Source organism: Miniopterus natalensis, chromosome 2, assembly GCF_054644295.1.
Source record: "Miniopterus natalensis isolate mMinNat1 chromosome 2, mMinNat1.hap1, whole genome shotgun sequence".
NCBI lineage: Eukaryota > Metazoa > Chordata > Mammalia > Chiroptera > Miniopteridae > Miniopterus > Miniopterus natalensis.
The window spans coordinates 2,696,381-2,716,243 of record NC_142082.1 but is presented as its reverse complement, the minus strand read 5'-3'; the positions used below and the strand labels follow the sequence as shown (position 1 = coordinate 2,716,243).

At 48.6% G+C, this 19,863-nt stretch overlaps 2 protein-coding genes across 3 annotated transcripts; one reads left to right on the top strand and one right to left on the bottom strand.

The window, feature by feature from the left end:
• Positions 1-613: 613 nt before the first annotated feature.
• Positions 614-2,631, bottom strand: DEFB108B (defensin beta 108B). Its single transcript, XM_016219129.1, has 2 exons — positions 2,583-2,631; positions 614-777 (listed from the first exon to the last, which is right to left on the bottom strand). Exons 1-2 carry the CDS (start codon positions 2,629-2,631, stop codon positions 614-616), a joined length of 213 nt encoding a protein of 70 aa, XP_016074615.1.
• A 4,045-nt stretch (positions 2,632-6,676) lies between these two features.
• Positions 6,677-18,316, top strand: ZNF705E (Putative zinc finger protein 705EP). 2 transcript variants are annotated; one of them, XM_087814061.1, is made up of 8 exons: positions 6,677-6,758; positions 9,063-9,162; positions 10,141-10,420; positions 10,696-13,203; positions 14,790-14,916; positions 15,612-15,707; positions 16,193-16,275; positions 16,740-18,316. In XM_087814061.1, the coding sequence occupies exons 4-8, from the start codon at positions 13,192-13,194 to the stop codon at positions 17,382-17,384; spliced, it is 963 nt and encodes a 320-aa protein (XP_087670187.1). In that variant the 5' UTR covers positions 6,677-6,758; positions 9,063-9,162; positions 10,141-10,420; positions 10,696-13,191; the 3' UTR covers positions 17,385-18,316. The 2 variants fall into 2 exon arrangements, with proteins under 2 accessions (XP_087670187.1, XP_087670186.1); XM_087814060.1 differs by having other exon boundaries at positions 16,737-18,316.
• The last annotated feature ends 1,547 nt before the right edge of the window (positions 18,317-19,863 follow it).

The following is a 19,863-nucleotide window of genomic DNA, read 5'->3' as shown; positions in this document are numbered from 1 at the left end:
TGAGTGTCAGCGAACAGGGCCCGGCCTCCAGCCGCGGGTGCAGGCGGTTTCGGGCGCCAGAGGAAGCGGAGGCGAGGTGTCCAGGGTGGGGGGAGGCTGAGTGGCACGCCCGGTGACAAGTGGGGACCCAAGGAACCCCTGGCTCCGCAGGAGCACGTGCCGGGGCCCAGAGCACTCCCTGTCTTTGGAAAGGGGGCGCGGGCAGGGCCCTAACTGGGCTGTGACCCTGCCCGCGCCGCAGGCGTCTGGCGAGGACTCGTGGACCTGGGAGGTCAGGCTGCAGGGCCCGCGCTGTCGGGGAGGAGCCCGGAGGCTGCCCAGTGGGGCCGCACCTTCCCGGCGGGAGAGCGGCCTCCCAGGGACGGCGGAGGGGCCCGCGGAGGCCAAAGCATGGGCCCGAGGGAAGTGTCCCCACCAGCCAGGGGCTCCTTCAGCCCAGACGGCGACAGGGGAACTAGAGCACAGGGATGTGCGAAGCAGGCTGTGCGCGGCTGGGGCTTTATTATTATTGGGTGAGGAATCGGCGGGAATCCCCGGAACGAGGAGGCGCAGAGCGGGACAGAGATGAGAGCGAGGGACAAGGCGGCCCGACGGCAGGGCACCTCGAAAGGCCTCAGTCGGGACCGGAGGTCGTGGGCTCGACCTGAGGCTGGTGGCCCAGGGGCAGGCAGCAGGCCCGGCCGCTCAGGCATCTCCCCACGTGGATTTCCGTCTCGATGCAGAACTCCTGGCAGGAGCCGTTTGGACGCTCACAGATCTCCCTGAAACTGGCCCTGGCTGCGCAGAGAGGGGGGTTGGAAGCGTTTGTTCATCCCTCTCATTTCTGTTGAATTGCACCCAGGGGAGCGTGTCCAGAAGCAATCTTCTGTGGATTGTTGCTGTTGTTTGATACCTTAAGCCAACACTTTAAAACCTGCTTTCACACACAAATTTGGCTTTTTGGCGTTCTTGGTGAATCTGGGCAACACTGGGTGTGCGTGAGTAACCGCAGGCCAGGCTGGGGAGCCCCGCGCCCTGGGAGTCCGAGGGCCAGCAGCCTCAGACACTCCGGGCACCACATGGACGCCATGGTCCTCCTGCAGAGCCGGCCCCAGTCGGGTCCCGTAAGGCTCAGTGCCTGAGGCCTCAAACACTGGCTTGCTCTTGGCTTTGCCTTTCTTTTGGTCGTGTTTTATTTCTCGTAGTTCTCACTTAGGAAACCTCTCCTCCATCCCCTGCTAGTGCTCTGTTTGGGGGCTTGTTGGCTGCTCCCCAGACGACAGAGCGATGGAGGTGGCCAGCCTGTGACTTCGTGGAAGTCAAGGGCCATTGGATCTGTTCTTCCCTCGTATGCTGCTTCCTAGTGACGCTTGACAGATACCTGAGAAAGGGAACTGTTTTCCCACCTCCACTCTCCCCCCCACAACAACCCCCCTCTACTTCCTCCAGATTAGTTTTCCTAAAACAGAGTTGAAATTTGCCTCACAAGCTGCACCCCCAACTCCCCAACGGCTCCCCAAACCTGAAGTACTACCTACCTGCTCACAGTAAGAAATCCTTTAAAACACAGACTTAGACAGGCAAGTCTGCATTCACCAAGAATAGGCATGTCCCCCAGTATATTTTCTGTTGAAGACTTTGGCAAGTGTCTCTTTTCAAACAACAGAAAGCATAGCAACTGACAACCTTAAAACAGAAGGGGGTGGTCCACATTGACACAGCTGACACCGTTGCTACTCCTCCCAGCCCTGAGGCCCTGAGTTCCAGGGAGAGAAGACAGTCCACCCCCTGTAGAGCTATAGGTTGCTCACCCCTCTTTGGACCTACACGTCCAGGAGCTGCAGGACATTTCCTGGTCTCTCTTGGGTATCTGGTCACCCCCTTGGGTAGAAGCAAGGAGATGCCCGCACAGATGCCCCGCACCTGGGATCCATGTGCCCATGCTGAGTGCAGGAAGATACTCTCCAGGGCAGTGTCATCTCTGACCCCTATGTTTAAGTTCTGCTTCAGAAGACTGGGTGTTGAGAAAGAAGAGGGAAAGCCAGGGCTGACATGGAGCGTCACAAGGCAGAGCCAAGACCAGGGGACCAACACTATGGAGGGGCAAAGAGTTGGAGAATCAGACTCACAGGAAACCTTTCACAGAGACCCCCTTGCCATTCCCGTCCACCCGGGGTCCTATAGCTCTGGTGTAGCTCTCATGCCCGCATCTCGGGGTAACTCGGCATCTGCGAACCTTTTGCTGAAAGCAAGTAGAGGAAGGAGTTTGCGAGGTCAAGACTTCGTAGGATGACACATCCTTTTGTTTTTGTTGTTACCTAGATCTAGAAACTGCTAGAAAACTTGCCTAATTAAATTTAATTTCATGGAGCAAATCGGGTTTCAAGCACTTGAAACACCCTGGACTTCATTTCATGTGGGAGTGGCTGCAGAGAACGAAGGAGATGTGGCTGCAGATCCGTGGCTGAGGGCTGCAGGCAACGGGCCCCCAGATTTGCTATGAGACCCTTCTCAGGGCACAGGGGCCAGGGCTTCCACTCTGAGCGCTGGATCCCCTCCAGGCCTGGTTCCCACCAAGGCTTCCGCAAGGCTGGTTGGTTTACCTGGTGGAACTTGGCTCATAAGGAAGAGGATGGCCAATGCCGTCCTCATGGCTGCAGAGAGGAGAAAGCTGGGTGTCGTTTCCCGGAGGCAGGGAGAACTTCCGTCCCGGGCGCGCTCGGCGGCGGAATGTCTTTGTCTGGGTAGGAAGGGCCCTTCTGTGCCTCATTAGGGATGGTCATGGACAGAGGCGTTCCAAGGAGATGCAATAGGCCTTCACAGGGAGACCAAGAATCTGTGTTTTGTTGGACACTCGGCTCATTAAGAGGATGTGGGCACAGTTTTGACCAGAAGTCCTTGTGAAATGGGAACATAAGCTACAAACGCTTTGGCAACAGATTAAAGTCTATGCACAAAGAGCTCTCTGTTAAGTGATGATAAGTCGGGCACGTTGGGAAACCAGCCAGGTTGGTCAGCGCCTAGACATTTTGGTAGTGAGCACTTACCAGCTCTTACTCGCTCTGCTGGTAATTCATCCCCCAACTCCTGGCCTGAACAACCAGGGGCTCTGCTCACGGTATAGAGCTCACCCTACCACAAGATAGTTTGCTGAACCTATATTTGGATCCCCTTCACTTGCCAGGACCATGCTTTGCTCCCCAGAATGCAGGAGAATGTTGAGTCCTGTGGTTATATCCTGCCAGATCCTCCCCTTCAGGGCAGTGAGATGCCTCTGAACATGGAGGCAGCAGCTCTGGATTTAAGTTTGAATTTAAGTCTCTGGACATGCTGCTAACAAGAGGTCCGGGCACAGGCAGGACAAAGCTCCACCTTGAATCTCAGCAGCATCTGTTGAGTGTAGATCAGGGTTCTCTCAATCATTACTGTGCACAAAGCCAACTGGGAAAGTGGCTTTAAACTGCAGACACTGAGATTCACTCCAGGAAACAGTTCAGTAATGTGGAGGGGATACTGGATGTCTGCATTTTTTAATAGGTTTTTATTGATTTTTTTTTTTTTTAGAGAGAGGGGAAGGGAGAGGGGGAGAGAGATAGAAGCATCAACGAGAGACATCAATCAACTCTGGGGCCCAGGACCAGCTCTTGAGACGCCATGGATGGCAGTGAATAGCATCTGGGAGCCCCCTGAGACTCAGGGAACATTTTCAAATCACCTTCGGGGGTGGGACACACCACTGGTTCCTACTTGGAATGACAGGAGAGGGTGTCCAGGCCCTCCCTCCCTCCAATTTTTCTAGTCAATTTTATACTCTGTGAACTGCCATTACTGACAAAGGGCGTCTTTTGATGCCTGAGGTTCTGGGAACGGTTTAAGTCCCCTCAAGTGTACGGGGAAGGCTGTATTCAGCTGCATGGAGAGGCACAGTGAGGCTGACTGACCGCCTGAGCAATGCAGAATTCCCCGTCCTCCAGGCACAGCAAGAACTACTGCTGTTGGCCTACGTTGCCCCCTGCTGGCCAGGCAGCACATAAGATCATGCCAACCAACAGACCCAGGCAGAGAGGCGGGACCCACGCCTACGGCAGGAAGGGCCTGGGCAGGAGGCAGAGGGCAGTCCCGAGCTGAGGGCCCAGGTAGTGATGGGGCTGAGAGTTCCCTGCAGGCAGCGCTGCTGTGGGATACGGATGTGGCTCTGGTCTGCCCAAGCACCCATCTGGGTGAATTACTGGGTGAGAGCTGCTGAGTGCTCTGGGGCAGGATGAGACCTCTGTCCAGTGTTCCTCTCCTCAGGGGCTCATGCACAAGACCCCATGCGCACCATGCACTCCTGAGGGCTGGAATGAGGAGGGGAAAGATGTGGGGAGCAGGGTCCATCTGACAACTCTAACTTCCTCAGCTGAGCTGTGTGTAAAAACGGTGGCATTCCAGACAATGCTGAGGACAGACACATACGCATGGCCTATTTCATTTACATACAGTTAGGCTGTATTTAAAATGTAACTTATCATACTGGCATCTAAACTTTCAATTCATTTGTAAAAATCTGAGTCCACACTCAGGACTATTAAAATATAAGGTAAATCCGAAGTTATGAAATTAATGTGTACCTGTGTAAATGACTGAATTTGGGAAAACTCTAGGTAATGTACTTACCTATGGGCCTTCATCTTCCAAGCAGCACCTTGAGCTGAGATGAAATTTTTTGATATCATGGAAGTATTTTAATAGAAACAATTATAGGGAATATTCTCTTGGGCTTGTGTATTTTGGTTATTGTAGGTCATTGTAAATTTGTGTTTCAAAAAAATTTCAATGTTAATGAAGTTCTCCCAACTATGACATTCTATAGTAACTTTGATTTCTGAACATTGCTCCTTAATCTGTGTCCAGGTCCCCACAGTCCTAAGAGGAGTGAGATGAGGTCAGGTGTAGTGATCTCAGCCCTGGAGACCTAGAGGAGCAGGGGCATGATCACCAGAGCTTTTATTGTCCTTATGCCTAAGAGAATGTTTTCTTCCAGAATTTAAGTCCATTTCAGTCTAAATATTTAAAAAATCAAAAAACTTACAAGTCAGAGAAACTTGGAATAGACATGAGAAAACCAGAAGAGCTGTTCTTTGGAAATACCTTTAAGAAATTTCTGCAGCATGAGTAGCTGGGATGTTGTCTTGCCAAATTTCCTCCATCACCAACTTCAGAATTTACAAGAGAAATTTTCACTCACATATTTCATATTAACATTTATTATTAATATAAATGGGGTGATTGGAATTTGAAAATCCTGTTTGCCACTGCTTTTAAATGTCCATGTGAAAAAGCAGGTATCCAATCACATGTGTCTGGAAATAATGAAAAATTAGGTTTTCAATAGTGGAAAGCAAAACCTCCCTGTCTCCTAAGGAGCACACTTTTCACAGGCCTCACCATCCACACCTGCCATGAAACATTCCGAGAAAGAAAGCAAAAACACGGATTAACACAGCTCCTCTTTCCAATTAGAAACTCTTTCAGACACTTGGGAGTAAAGGCAAGGAAAATGGGAAATTACAAGGTATTTAGAAAATGAGCACTTAGGCAAGGTGGAGGGTGTCCTCTGCATTTGCACTGAAGGCACTGGAATTTATCATGCTCAAGAAATGCAACCCAACAACTTCAATGCAGAGGAGTAGAGGCCCGCGTGCTCACATACACATGTACCCACGTGCACACATACACAGGCACACATGTGCACACGTACACAAGCACACACATGCACAAGTACACAGGTACACAGGCGCACACGTGCACAAGTACACAGGTGCACAGGCACACAGGTGCACACGTACACAGGTACACACGTGCACACGTACACAAGCACACACATGCACAAGTACACAGGTACACAGGCACACAGGGGCACACGTACACAAGCACAAACGTGCACACGTACACAAGCACAAACGTGCACACGTACACAAGCACAAACGTGCACACGTGCACAGGCACACAGGTGCACGGGCACACACGGGCACACGTACACAAGCGCACATGCACACGTGCACAGGCGCACAGGCGCACGGGCACACACGGGCACGCGGGCACAGGCGCACACGTGCACACACGCTCCTGCACAGAGGCAGGCATCCTGTTCGTTCACGGGAATGCTCAGCCCTCCAGCCTCGCTGCCAGTCCCGCCCGTCAGGTCCCTGCCCGAGGACGAGCGGAGACCACGGTCCGCGGTGGTCAGGGTGCGCCCGCGACCCGCACGGGGAGGGCGCGGTTCCCATTTCGTTCCACGGAGAAAGGGGAAGGAGAGGGTGCGGTGCTCCGATCCGCCCGCCCGCACGTGCTCGCAGCGAGGCTTTGACTTAAGCCGGTTTCAAGCGGCTGACAGGCATCGGTGGCTCCGCAACTCCAGGATTTTACAGTGAAGCGCGGGAATCACTGAGCGTGAAGCCCGGGGGGGGGGGGGGGGGGGGGCAGCCCGAGGGACAGCCTCCGCACCCGCCCGAGGAAAGGGGAGACCCGGGGGCTGTGGGCGGAAGTGCAGGCCCGGAAACGCCCGGGGGCGGGGCGGAGGGACGCCAGGCCCCGCCCACAGGCCCCGCCCCCTCGGCTCTCAGCTTCCTGCCGACCCGGAAGCGATGCCCAGGCGGCGGGTCCCGCCCCCTGGAGCGAGTCGTAGTGTTCGCGGTTTCGGCTCCCACGTGGATGCCCAGCCCGCGTCCTCCGCCCCGCGCCCAGGGCCCCGCCGTCAGCGGCCAGTGCGCTGCGGGCCCGGGCGCGCTCCGGTTCAGGTAAAATCGCCCCGCGCCCGGACCGCCCGACCTCCCCGCCGCGGCTCCCTCCCCGCCGCAAGCCCCCGCCCTGCGCCTCTGCAGCCCCAGGCCCCCGAGGCCCCCATCCCGGCGCGGTCCTGGCACACTTCCGGTTCCGCCTGCACAGGCTCCGCCCCCTGGCCGACCGTCCGTCTCCCCTGCTGCGCGCCGGGTCCCGCGCCCCGGGCTCCTGCTGGGCGGCGCCGCCTCGGCCAGGTCGGGGCGCGCGGCGGGTGGCGGGAGGGGACCCGAGCGGCGGGAGCGGGGAAGGGGGGGCGGCCACCCGGGCAGAAAGCGCTGCGCTGCGTGAAGGCGACCGAGAGGGTCGCGGGGCTGACCAGCAGCGGGGTTGACCAGCAGCGGGGTTGACCAGCAGCGGGGTTGACCAGCAGCGCGGGGCTGACCAGCAGTGGGATTGATCAGCAGCGCGGGGTTGACCAGTGCCTGGGCTGACCAGCAGCGGGGCTGACCAGGAGGGCGGGGCTGACCAGCAGCGGGGTTGACCAGCAGCACGGGGCTGACCAGCAGTGGGACTGACCAGCAGCGCGGGGTTGACCAGTGCCTGGGCTGACCAGCAGCGGGGCTGACCAGCAGCGGGGTTGACCGGCGCCGGAGCTGACCAGCAGCGGGGCTGACCAGCGCCGGGGTTGACCAGCGCCGGGGCTGACCAGCAGCGGGGCTGACCAGCAGCGGGGCTGACCAGCGCCGGGGTTGACCGGCGCCGGAGCTGACCAGCAGCGGGGCTGACCAGCAGCGCGGGGCTGACCAGCAGCGGGGCTGACCAGCGCGGGGCTGACCAGCAGCGCGGGGTTGACCAGCAGCGGGGCTGACCAGCAGCGCGGGGTTGACCAGCAGCGGGGCTGACCAGCAGCGGGGCTGACCAGCAGCGCGGGGTTGACCAGCAGGGCGGGGCTGACCAGCAGCGGGGCTGACCAGCAACACGGGGCTGACCAGCAGCGGGGTTGACCAGCGCCGGGGCTGACCAGCAGCGCAGGACTGACCAGCAGCCTCGCTGGGCACGAGGGAAGGGGAGGCCCCAGATTCGCTAGAGCGCTGCTGCGAATCCCCACTTTGTACTCCCTTTTTTTTTTTTTTAATATATCTTTATTGATTACAGAGCGAGGAAAGGAGAGGGAGAGAGAGACAGAAGCATCAATGATGAGAGGGTCATTGATGGAGCCCGCAGCCGGGCCTGTGCCCTGACCGGGAATCAGCGCCGATGGCCTGGATCCCAGGTCCACGCTGGGCCACTGAGGCGCGCCGCCCGGCTGTCCTCCCTTTTCACTGCCCCACGCGCGGCGCAGATGACGGGTCCTGGCCGGCTTCCGGCCGCCGTTGCGTGCGGAGGACACTCGGTGCGCGGCCAGCAGTTTGCGCGGCCAGTGAGCCCCTGGGAGACAGCGGTGACCTCTTACCGGAGCGTCGGAGCCCCCGGACCGACGAGCTGGGCCCTCCGCGGCCTTTCCCCCGCGCGATGGGGGAACGGGCTGTGAGCTGAGGCTCTCCCCGGGGAGCCTCTGTCCTGTCGGCAGAGGGTCAGGGGCTGGGCTGCGGGGACTCTGGGAAGAGGGCTCGTGTTCCTGGGAGACGCCGACGCTCGCGAGCGGGAGGAAACCTGTTTGGCACGTACTTGGCCTTAGCGAACTCTGCAGTGCCTTAAAGTGGAAATAAAGAGGTGGCTCTTGTAGAGCCTCCCTTCAAGGGAGGGTGTCTGTGAAATGCTTAATGTAACAGATCCTGTGGAAGATCGGCAGTCATGGCAAAGAGCTTTTTTAAGTTCATGATATATAATGAGCCATAGAAACTTCACTAGACAATATTAATGTCCTCTTTAGCAGCATCCAGTAGGAGCACATGTATCTACGGCCAGAAGAATTTCTCACTGAGCTCCTGTTTTCCATCAAAAGGCCGAGTGACATATGGAAACATCAAACTTAATGTAGAAAACATTCCTCTCGCCTGGCTTTTGTTTGGTCTCTCTGTGGTTTTCAAAGTGGCTCATTATTTGTTGACTGCAAATACTGCTTATAGCCAAAAGGATGTTCTAGAATAAGCAATGATTTGAATTTCCTGTGTAATCTACACTCATGTAGCAACTGTCATCCTTTCTCTTTTAAAAATATTAAATGGATTTTTATTTATATGTGTTAATTGTTCCAAGTTGCTGAAATACAAATACATGAAAAATGATAAGAAATAAAAATATATCTGGAAAACAATCTATCATTCAGAGACAACCCCTGTATTGGTTCATTTAAATGTTTCTGTGTGTGTGTCTCCCAGGGAATCGGGCCTCCAGGGAGGTGCCCAGACTCAAGGACCATTCCCAGCCCTGACTGTCTTGGTGCACTTTCTGCCTTGTTTTCCACTCCACCACCTTCAGGTATGTTCTTCTGGAACCTTGCTTCTGAGCCTGGGGCTGCTGGTGGGAGCCTGGAATAGTCCTTCCTGCAGTTCTGTAGGGCAGCATGAGCTGTTCCCTGGTTCTGGGGCACACTTGGAAATAATAGAAAGGCTCCAGAGGGCAAGGCCCTCCTCTCTAACCTTCCACACTTGTTCCATCTATTCCTGGGCCCTGAGGGGTTTTTAATAATTTGTCAGCCATCCATTACTAAAGTTATTGAATAATTTTTAAATAATGTTCTGCTCCAAGGCAAAGGATTCTTTGAATATTAATATTCAATTATGTTTTCACTCCTGTCTCTTTTATACTTCAGCCATTTTAATAGCTACTGCACTGTTTTTCCCCCAAGTAATTTTCATTGAATTGAGTTCTTAAATTACATGAATTTGTGGTTATTGTTTTGAGAGAAATACATACCTGTAGCAGGAAATCTTCCTGTCAACATAATGACTGTTTAACACAGGACGTTTGGAACGTTTGTGGGAGCTGGCTGGGGTTTTCCATAATCTAGGAAAGATCAGCTCCCTAGGGGCTGCTTTGTATACAGTTCTAATCCGCTTATGATCTTTTTTGATGCCCACCGCTTGGAAGCGCAGACAGAGCACAGTGATTCCTAGGTACACTCTTCCCACACAGGGCTGTCCTACTTCATGTGCCTAGGGCTTTCCTGGATATCCCTATATCTCATTAGAAGAAAAATTCTAAAGGTAAAACAGTGTATTTTGCATTTCAATCTAAATTTGCCTTGAAATCAAAACTCAACATAATCCCATGGCCAATGTCTTGTTAGTTTTCCTAGCTCTTCCTTCCCTCTCCTGGGATTCTCCATATTCTCTGGATAACTCAAACCAGTAAACCATATTTATGGAGTACCTTGGGCCTTGTGAACTGGCCTGGAGAGTGGCTACCTTTTCCCAGTTACCATATCCTTGCATTAATCCAGGGCTTCTCTTTCAGATCTGATCAAAAACTCTGTCCTCCCTGTTGAGTGACTCAGAGGAAGATAAGAGGAAGCAGTGCCCAGAATCCAATTATCATCCCCCACACAGTTAAACAACTCTCCAGGGCCTCAGCCCCTTCACTCACCCGAGGAGGCCAAGGAGTCAAGTTCTCCATCACTGTACATGCACACAGCAGGCAGAGAGCAGAGCTTGGTCTCCACCCGGGCACTGCCTGTTCCTGTGATGCTGAATACACTCTCCTCCCTGTGCCTTACAGAGAAGACTCAAATTTCCAGGTATGGACTGGCATCCAGGGATCAGATGTTCTCACTGTTCTGAGAAGAGCAGGTACTTCTCAGGGTAGAGGCAGGTGTTTGAGGGATGTAGAGCACAGGGCCCAGCCCAAGCACCCTAAAATGGAAAACACTGGTGCAGGAGCTCAGGGCACAGTTGGAACAGGGCATCCAACCCCTTTCTGGCCTTGTGGCCATGGAGGAGGACAGCATGGTCAAAGGTGGAACCTTGGGCTCCCCTTGGTTTTGGAGATGAATGTCAATTTTCTTCTCTGCAGAGTTTGTCAGCTTTGGAAGATGCTTGTTGAACATTCTTGGAGATGTGTACCTGACACCTTACAGGGTATGTCCGGATCCCATTTGGGAAAATCTTAAGGGACTCCTTTGTATACTTCATGTGGCAGTTCTCACACAAAGGCCATCCTGGGCTCCTAGAAGGGGCAGATGTGATGGTTCAGTGGATCTCTGATACTGTCTAGGGCGGAGCATCAATCATTCCACTCCCTGATTCAAGTTGAAGGTGGTTCATTTTTGTTCCGTGATTATCAGAATGTTTGACTATTGCAGGGACAGGCTAAATGGTTCTGAAATCATCCCTGTTTTAATTAAGGAAGTAGGCAAGAAGATGTGAGTTATCACAACAGTGACCCGCAGTGTCCCAAGTGTGAGCAGTTCATACTCATTAACCCATGAAAGAGTGTGGGCCATCTCTGCACTTGTGTATCACCAGCAGGTAGGGAAGCCTGGTAGGTTGAGTTCATAACCCGGCCCCTTGACCTCTGAGTCATCCAGGTCCAGGAGAAACTGCTTCAACAATGTGTTGGCCTTAGGGCACTTAGCAGTCCATGATGATGACAGTGGTGATGGTGATGATGACAATTTTTTTAAAATCATATACTAAAAAGATTTTTCTTCAAAAACAATTTGTTCTTTTATATCTCTATATCTCTATATATCTTAAGATTGTTTAATATTTTCAAAAACAGTTAAAGCATATCCTACTTATAGGCAAATCAATAGTGAAGCTAAATCATTTATTCCGGGAAGCCCTAATCCTTTGAAACATGCAGTGTCTTACAGCCCGTAATCATTAGCTGAATCTGACTGAAAGAAACATACAGTGAATTGTTTTCCTATTTCTTGGTGGTAAAATATGCAGACTAGATACCTGAAAAATATGTCCTTTGAATGTATAATTTAAATACAGCATTTCTACTTTAGAATCTGATACAGCCTGAAAGATGTCAATATACCACAAGTCCTCTTGAAAAGTGAAGAGTAGGATAGACCCCTTGCTTTAGCTTCTCTACAGCATTGCCCATAACAACCAAAATCCACAAAATAGTGAGACTTCTGGGAAGAGATAAATCTTGTTTTTGAATAATTAAGGACATAATCTGTTGGTGAAACAATAGACAAACAAATCATTGAAACACAATAGGGGGCCCAGAAATACACCTACACAATATCATCCAAACAACACAATGGAGAAAAGAAAGCCAGCAATAAGGGGAGGGTAACAACTGGAAATCTACATACAAAAAAATGAAACTTTGTTATAGTACTAAAGTTTTTGAATTCTTCTGTTTATGTCATTTGTTACACTGGTAAATAAACTATAATCATCAGGTTTACTGTGAGGATTAAATAAGTAAATATATGTCCATATCCAAGCACAGTCACATTTGATGCAAATTTATCTTTTTTTTTTCTTCTTTTTCTGGACCTCAGGTACAAACAGGTGAGTTAATCCTTCTTTTGCTTATAACATGTTGTTTTCCATGAAATCCCTCTGATTATTATTGGTATTTTAGGGGAGAAGTTAGAGTGTATAAATGCTTTCTTTGTATGTGTCTCTCACATTTGTGTGTGCTGTGTAGATATACACGTAAACGTGTGTGTGTGTGTGTCTGCAGTGAAGTCCAGGGACACTGCAGCTGACGTAGGTTAGTGGAAAATAGGGTTTCAAGGGTTTCAGCTACGACCTTACGAAAATGTGATGTGAGCCAACTAGAGTGCCAGCCATTCTGTGTTCCCTGGGCACCTTGACCTCGGGGACCAGGGCAGTACTTGGTAGTAACTGTGACTTGTGTACGTCCTCCTGCTCATTTCTGGTGGCAGAGATTTTAAGGACCTGACTGGTGGGATGGACACCATTGATTCCTCCGAATGGAATAGTTTGGTGAATTGATGAACTCCATCATAAAAGGGGTTCTTAGTTGCTTAAGGACTTGAGAACAGGAGGGAGGGAGTGCCCAGAGGGCTCTGAAGATTGGAGAACCCCTGCTGGTGCATAAGGCAATAATAATGACACCTGAAATATTCCACAGTGCTTACCTGCAGGTGGAAACCAAAGTCTACATATGGCGTGAGTCAGGGATTGCTGTGCCTGGAAATCAGGGAGGGGATTGAATGACTCTGGATGCTATGGGCTAATTAACGTACAAAGCTCAGTAACTTTGATATTCTTATTCAAGAGGTTTCCGTATTTCTATGCTGTTTATTACCAACTCTAGACATATTCCTCTTTCTTTTGGCCCTGGGAGAGGAAAGTCGTATGGGCATTTCTACTAGAGTGCACTGGATGTTTATTGGATAGGCTGGGAGTCACATCCAGGTGAACACTGGAGCTTCATGACTGGAGGGTGTGGAAATTGTGCACAAGACTGAAGTCTCATGACTTCTTTCTCTGTTCCCAGCTTTGCCTGCTCAGTACTTGAACTGTTTGTGAGTGAAAACCCAGAGGAAGACACCTGACAGCTGTGTCACTGACCATGCAGCCACTGGTGAGTAGGGAATGCCTCTTTCCACTGAATTCGCTGTGCTGTTGACATCAGCAGGCAGGTATCTCCTACTGGCCTAAGCAATCAGGAGGAATTCAGAGATTTGAGCTCCCCAGGACTCTCAGATGGCTGTAATGGGTCAAGAACACCCCAATAACTAATATTGTTCCTAACATTGTACTAATTTGCTCCAGCAGGTTGTGTATTTACAGAAGAGATGAGAGAAGCTTTCGTTCTCAGTCCATGGCCTCACTGGGAAATAATTCACTCATTTATCATGATATTGGCTACAGTGGTGTGAGGGTGGTGGTGAGTAGAGATGAGCCAGGAGCAGAACATTAGAGTCCAGTAGGGAGGCAGTGGTTTCAGAGAGAGGCCAGTCACTCATGTTACAGGTCCCTGGTGAGGGTGTGACAGACTGAAGGTAGGGAGATCATGAGGAATCAGTCATTAATTTCTTTCCATTTCTAAATTTAAGGTTCTGATAGAATATATTTTCCCTTTCAGAAACTTCTTAAAAAGATAACTTCTTAAAATTATCATTATTATTCTTGTCCCCAGTCACACATTTTGCCCTTTTGTAATTAACTTTTTCTCTCATATTTGGTAACTGGAATTCATGTGTAAAGAGTATTATTCCTTAACTGTGGCTGCGCATGCAGGGCAGGGAGTAGAGCACAGTAAAATGTAAGACCCTGGGGAAATTGTTGAAGAGCTAGACAGACCGAAACCAATCAAGAGGCTTCCCTTGTCCTTTAGCTGGAGCCAAGGTAAAGCTACAAAGGACACAGTGTTAACTGCTCTTTGAGGTTAAGATAAAGTCAAGAATGGGAGGCCTCATTCCACAGGACTGTCAGCCAGGACTGTCCTTCAGTGCAGCCTCTGAGTCCTGGCTTGTGCTGCTGAACATCTGACCTGTCGTTTGTTATGAGCATCTGAGTCCTATAGCAGTAAGACAGCTCCTACTGGAACCAAGCTCTGCCTCGACTTGTTCAGTTCTGAGGAATGCTGGAGATCTTCAAGATATTCTGATACGTTAATGATGTGTAATGTCTAGTGTTTAATGCAGGTTTTCTAGACAAGAAACATTTCATACATTAGTACATTGAATCTTTCAACACTCATAACAGGTCATCAAACCCTTTCATAGATGAGGAGTCTGAAGCTCATCTAAGAGAATAATATAACCATAGTCATGGTTTAAAAGTGACAGATCATGATTATTATTTGCCTTAATGATATGTTTATAAAGTTACTTGACATTAATCAGGAAGAGAGTTTTAGTTACGGATTTTTAAGGGCAATTTTTATAGCCATGTGTCTGGAAGATACAATCAGTTTTGGAGTATTTCCAAGTTATAATCCACCATACTTCATATGATATTCCTTTTCAGTAAAGGCTTATTAACTCAGACTGTGTATATGTCTGTGATAGATCTAAAAGGCAGATGCCAGCTCAGCACTGAGAACCCCAAACTCTTTCTATACACCAAGGTCCTCAGGCCCCTTCCTCAGTGTCATCTCCACCCTCCTACTTTGGACATTGTCAGGATTGTTCTGTCTAAACCAGAATGTCCATGATATTTTAGGAATCAGTGACATTTGAAGATATAGCTGTAGACTTCACCCAGGAAGAGTGGGCCCTGCTGGACACACCCCAGAGAAAGCTGTACAGAGATGTGATGCTGGAGAACATCAGTCACTTGGTCTCCCTGGGTAAGTGTCAACTTTTATATATGTATGTAAGTAGGTAGGTATTCACCCACTCATTCATCCATTCAGTCAGTCAGTCAGCAAGTATCTAGAATACCTTCCATAGACCACTCCACTCTACCCTGATCCTTCATAGACCTTATAACTACGTGGAAGAAACTTGTCTCTTTTCATTTACTTACCCCTAGTTTGTCACCCCACTAGAATGTAACCTTGATCCCAGTTTAATATCTTTCTTATTATTCAATATCCAACACTTAGAGCAGAAGTGTGACTTCGGTGAATATTTTTGAATAAATTGATTAAATATTTCTAAGGTTATTCTGTTATAGTCACTATGTTGAGCTTGAGACAAGAGTAGTGAAAATGCCAGAACTTGATTATTCTTAGGAGCTTATGTTTATTGGCATCTGTTTGAAAATAATAGTCAAGCCACCTGGGAGACATTTAATTTCCCCATTTTTGGAAAGACTGAAGATTCTGCATTTTCTCTGAATGTGGGTGTAGACATCAGCACCCAGAGGTCTCACTACTGGAGACACCTGGTCTGGATTTCTTCCCCATTTTCTCTTTTCACGGGGGTGGTTCCTGGAGTGACCTTCTGTGATCTTATTCTTCAGCAGCCTGTCCTGGTTGCATGATAATGCACTTTTATTAGCACACATCTCAAAACCCATGTACCTTTCTTCCACAAACAGGGTATCACATCTGCAAATCACATGTGACTTTCCAGCTGGAGCAAGGAGAAGAGCTGTGGAGGGAAGGAGCTGGATTTCTCCAAGGCCAGAGTGCAGGTGAGCAGCAGGGGTTAGTGCTTCAGTGTGAGCAGGTGCCTGTTCAGTGACTGAGTACATCCTTAGAATATCAAGTGAAGGTTTTAGGAAGTGAGTGACATTTTCCTAAAGGTAGATGAAGGACAACGGAGCAGAATTCTTCAGATGTTATCATTATTCCATACACCTTTCACAGTTCATGGGACCTCCTGCCATTGGCTTTAGAGAAAAGGATTTTCATGTGCTTATTGAAGAACTCTCACATAAAAACTGTTGTTCTGATCCTCCCCTTTGAAGGTTTTCCCTCTCTTTACCCAACATCTCATCTCCATTGTACTTTTTTCATATTTCAATCCTAATAGTTGATGCCCTAGAGTGTGTTTCTACTTTCTAGACTATTGCCCATCAAAATGCCAATTTTTGAGACATACTCACATGGGCTTGGTGCTTTTCAACATTTTCATTACCCTAAAGCCATTCTAAATTTTTTTTTATAATTATTTTAGGCAAGGAAAGTGCTGTAAAAAATCAAGAAATGATAGCCACACAACATATCCTCAGGAAGGACACATTTACAATCATGCCACTGGTAAGTTTCATGGGTGTTGGCCCTGGTTATCCAAATTAAAACTTGGCAATGGAATGTAAGTAGCTGAGCACAATAGCAAGATTTATGTTAATCTGGGATTAAGCTTTTTCTGAGCAAAAAGTTTTGGGTAGTTTAAATTTAGTGAAGGAATTAACCTAAGCTCAAAACTTTAACCAGAGATCTTAATAAAAAGGATGGCTGCATGCATATTGCTTGTGTGCCAAGTCTTTGAAATGTATCGAATTTTTCAAAATTGATCTGTAAGCTGTGCATTTCGGATGCTACAAAAGAGAAAATCTTTGTGTGTGGAGGGGAGTAACACACCATGTGTATGCAGGTAACATGGGAAAGATTTTAATTGGATACCACCACTGAAAGATTAGTTTAGTGCTCATATATAGAGAAGTGAATGAATCAACATATATGGGCAAATCATTAACAGCCTTTTATCTTTCTCAAAGCAGAAATCTCACACTCCAGAGGATCCCTATGAATATAATGATTTGGGAGATTTCATTCATAGCTCGACAGTGACTCAACATGTGTTAACTCACATGGAAAAAAATACCTGTTTCAGCAGACAGTGTCAAAAATGCCTTAGTGACCAGTCATATGTTAATCAACATAAGCAACTTTACACCAGAGTTAAATCATATGAGTGCCATCTGTGTGGGAAAACCTTTAGTAATTGCTCTAGTCTTAGAAGACATGAGATGACTCACACTGGAGAGAAACCCTACCAATGCCATATCTGTGGGAATGCCTTTATTCAAAGCTCTGACCTTAGAAAACACAGTCTCACTCACACTGGAGAGAAACCATATGAATGTCACCTATGTGGGAAAGCCTTCAGTCAGTCATCGAACCTCAGACAGCACCAAAGGACCCACACAGGAGAACAACCATACGAGTGTTGTCAGTGTGGGAAAGCCTTCAGTAAATGTTCTGCCCTTAGACGACATGAGAGAACTCACACTGGAGAGAAACCATATGGATGCCATCTGTGTGGGAAAGCCTTCAGTCAGTGTTCTGCCCTTAGACGACATGAAGGAATCCACAATGGAGAGAAAATTATGAATGCCTTCAGTAAATATTCAGACCTGAGATGACATGGGATTATAAGTGTAACAAGTGTAGAAGAAACCTGTCATAGCTTTAACATTTAAGCACACTGAGGATTCACACATTGAGGAATGATTGTGGAAGATCCTGCAGTCACTCTTACTCATCAGAAATGTGCAAATGTGTATGGTAGAGAATCCATTTTTATGGCATCTATGTGGCAAAAGCTTCAGTCAGCGGTCTGACTGCAGGTGAGATGGGGGAACTCACAATGGAAGTATAAGGAATGCAGAAGTCAGCAGCAGCTCTCAGCTTTATGCTAGAGAATTCACACAGGGAGAACCCCTCAGTCTGTAATCACTGTGGGAATGCTTTCATTTTAATTCATGGTGAACAACGTGAGAAAACCCCATTGGGGGAACCCCGTGTATGTAATCACTGTGAACAAATACTCAGCCAAGCTCCAGACATGATGCACACAAGGAAATTGATGGAATAACCTCTCAAACAGGATGTACAAGGCCAAAACTTCTTCAGAAATACCAGTAATATATCCTTGGGAAGGGATTCAGTGAAAACTTAGAATTCCTTTATTCAGAGAAGAACACTGGCACAGTGAGAATTTGAACTGTACGAAACACTTGGTGTTACGAAATGACAGTCTTCAGTGATCATCTGTTTATAGTCAGCACTACCTTCCTCACAGTGAAGGAGACAGCAGTCCTACACTCAAAGTGGAGAAAGCTTCAGCTGGATTTCACACCAGAAAACTAAGTCCAGGAAAAATTAAACCCTCTAAGAGAGCCTCTTAACATACTATTTAGCAGAAAAAATAACTATTCACGGTGAATTGTGGCATTTAAATGTAAGAGTGATCTGGGCATATTAAATGCAGAATTTTATAAGAAATTAGGTTAAGCTTTTTTAGTAGATTATTGTTTGTAAATGTGAAACAATAAATCCTATTTCTGAAAAAGTCTTTTTTGGTGAAGTTCTAATTTTCTTAGGCAGTTGTAAACACACAGATTTGAGAGTCTGCACTCCTTGGCATGTGGGTTACAGGTTGAGCTTGTCTCTCAGTCATCTTTTCTCTCACAGCTGCTTTCACACAGCTCACCATCAGCTGTCTCCATCATTGCCCAGGTGGTGACAACAGGAACCTTCACCCAACTTGATAGGTTTCTCCATGTGCTGTGACCTGAGCCCAGCAGGGTCATGGGGGCAGTGTCATAAGCATCTAGTATAAATTGTTGGATAGGCCCCAGCCCTGTCTCTGCCCCTGGGCAGTGCTGCCTCCCAGGCCAAGAATTTTTGGATTATTTCCATGGTACTTCTGACTCAGACTAAGTGGGGGAGGAGTTCCGCCCACAGCCCCATCCTACACCTTACTCAGGTAGTCCTGAGTTATGCACATACTAATTCCATAAAGAAGCACTGGTGTGCTTCCATACAGCAGCCCTGAAAAAAAATCTCCAGCAAGATAGAACCCCCTAACCTATCAGATACCACATAAGCCTTCTTACCAGTAAGTTAATGTACCCTTCCCCAAGGAAAATGGAATTTCTCACAAAAGAGGTCTCCCTTGCTTCGCCCCAGGGCTTGGAGGTATATTACCCTTCAACCAGCCCCAGTCCTGGACCTGAGTCTCAAGGGTAAATGCTCTCAAGACATAAGTGGGCTGAGATTTGCTCTTCCCAAACGGGCACAACCCCAAAAACAGCCGGACAGCAGTGAAATGAGCACATCTCTGGGTGAAACTTGTAAGTTCTTATTTTTTAGGAATCTGCACAGGTGATTCTGTGCAGCCAAGGTAGAGACCGTCTAATGTGAGGAGGATGTTCATCCAGAATTCAACTTCTTGGCCCCCTGGCTGGAGAGGCAGGTGTTTTCAGGCAGGGACACATGGAAGTGTGAGCAAGAGTCAAAAAGAACAGATTCATGGTGAGAAGCTCAGACCATGGAGACAGACCCCAGGCATTGTGATTTCCGCTGTAACAGCCCATGAGACCTTGTTACTGAACCTTTCTGTGACTCAGATTCCTCAGTTCAAAGGTGGAAGTAGCTTAGTACCTTTATCTTAGAGTTGTTACGAGAATTGATGTATTGATACCATATACACCAAGTTATTACAGGTGGTGGGCACTTTGTGTTGGCAAAAATATTTTACAACTACTATACTTGAAACCTGTGCCCCAATAAATTCAATAAAAACAAAAAGTAAAATAAATTTACCTTGAGACCTGGGTACACCACTCTTTATCTCATTTTTATATTTCATAATCACTTTCTAAAATAAAATCAGGTTTTATTATTACATTTAATCTGCTTAAGACAAAATATAATTTATCCCCAAGCTGTAGTTGACTTCAGCTGTGACCCTGGGCAAGTACTGAATTTGAGCCCATTCTGGTGGCCAGCCAGGAACCACACCCTCTTCCCAGTGGCCTCCAGAAGGGAAGGGGCAGTCTGGCTGCCTGCTGCGGGTGGTGCCTGCGCTGCTGCTGGGATCCCCGGGATCGATGCCCA

What these genes read in the sequence shown, in the direction of transcription:
- ZNF705E (XM_087814060.1), top strand. An exon ending in TCTCCAAGGCCAGAGTGCAG is followed by an intron (nt 15,708 to 16,192) that starts GTGAGCAGCAGG and finishes TAATTATTTTAG; the next exon opens with GCAAGGAAAGTGCTGTAAAA. An exon ending in CATTTACAATCATGCCACTG is followed by an intron (nt 16,276 to 16,736) that starts GTAAGTTTCATG and finishes TCTTTCTCAAAG; the next exon opens with CAGAAATCTCACACTCCAGA.
- DEFB108B (XM_016219129.1), bottom strand. Translation starts at nt 2,631, where the DNA reads ATGAGGACGGCATTGGCCATCCTCTTCCTTATGAGCCAAGTTCCACCA. An exon ending in TATGAGCCAAGTTCCACCAG is followed by an intron (nt 778 to 2,582) that starts GTAAACCAACCA and finishes CTCTCTGCGCAG; the next exon opens with CCAGGGCCAGTTTCAGGGAG.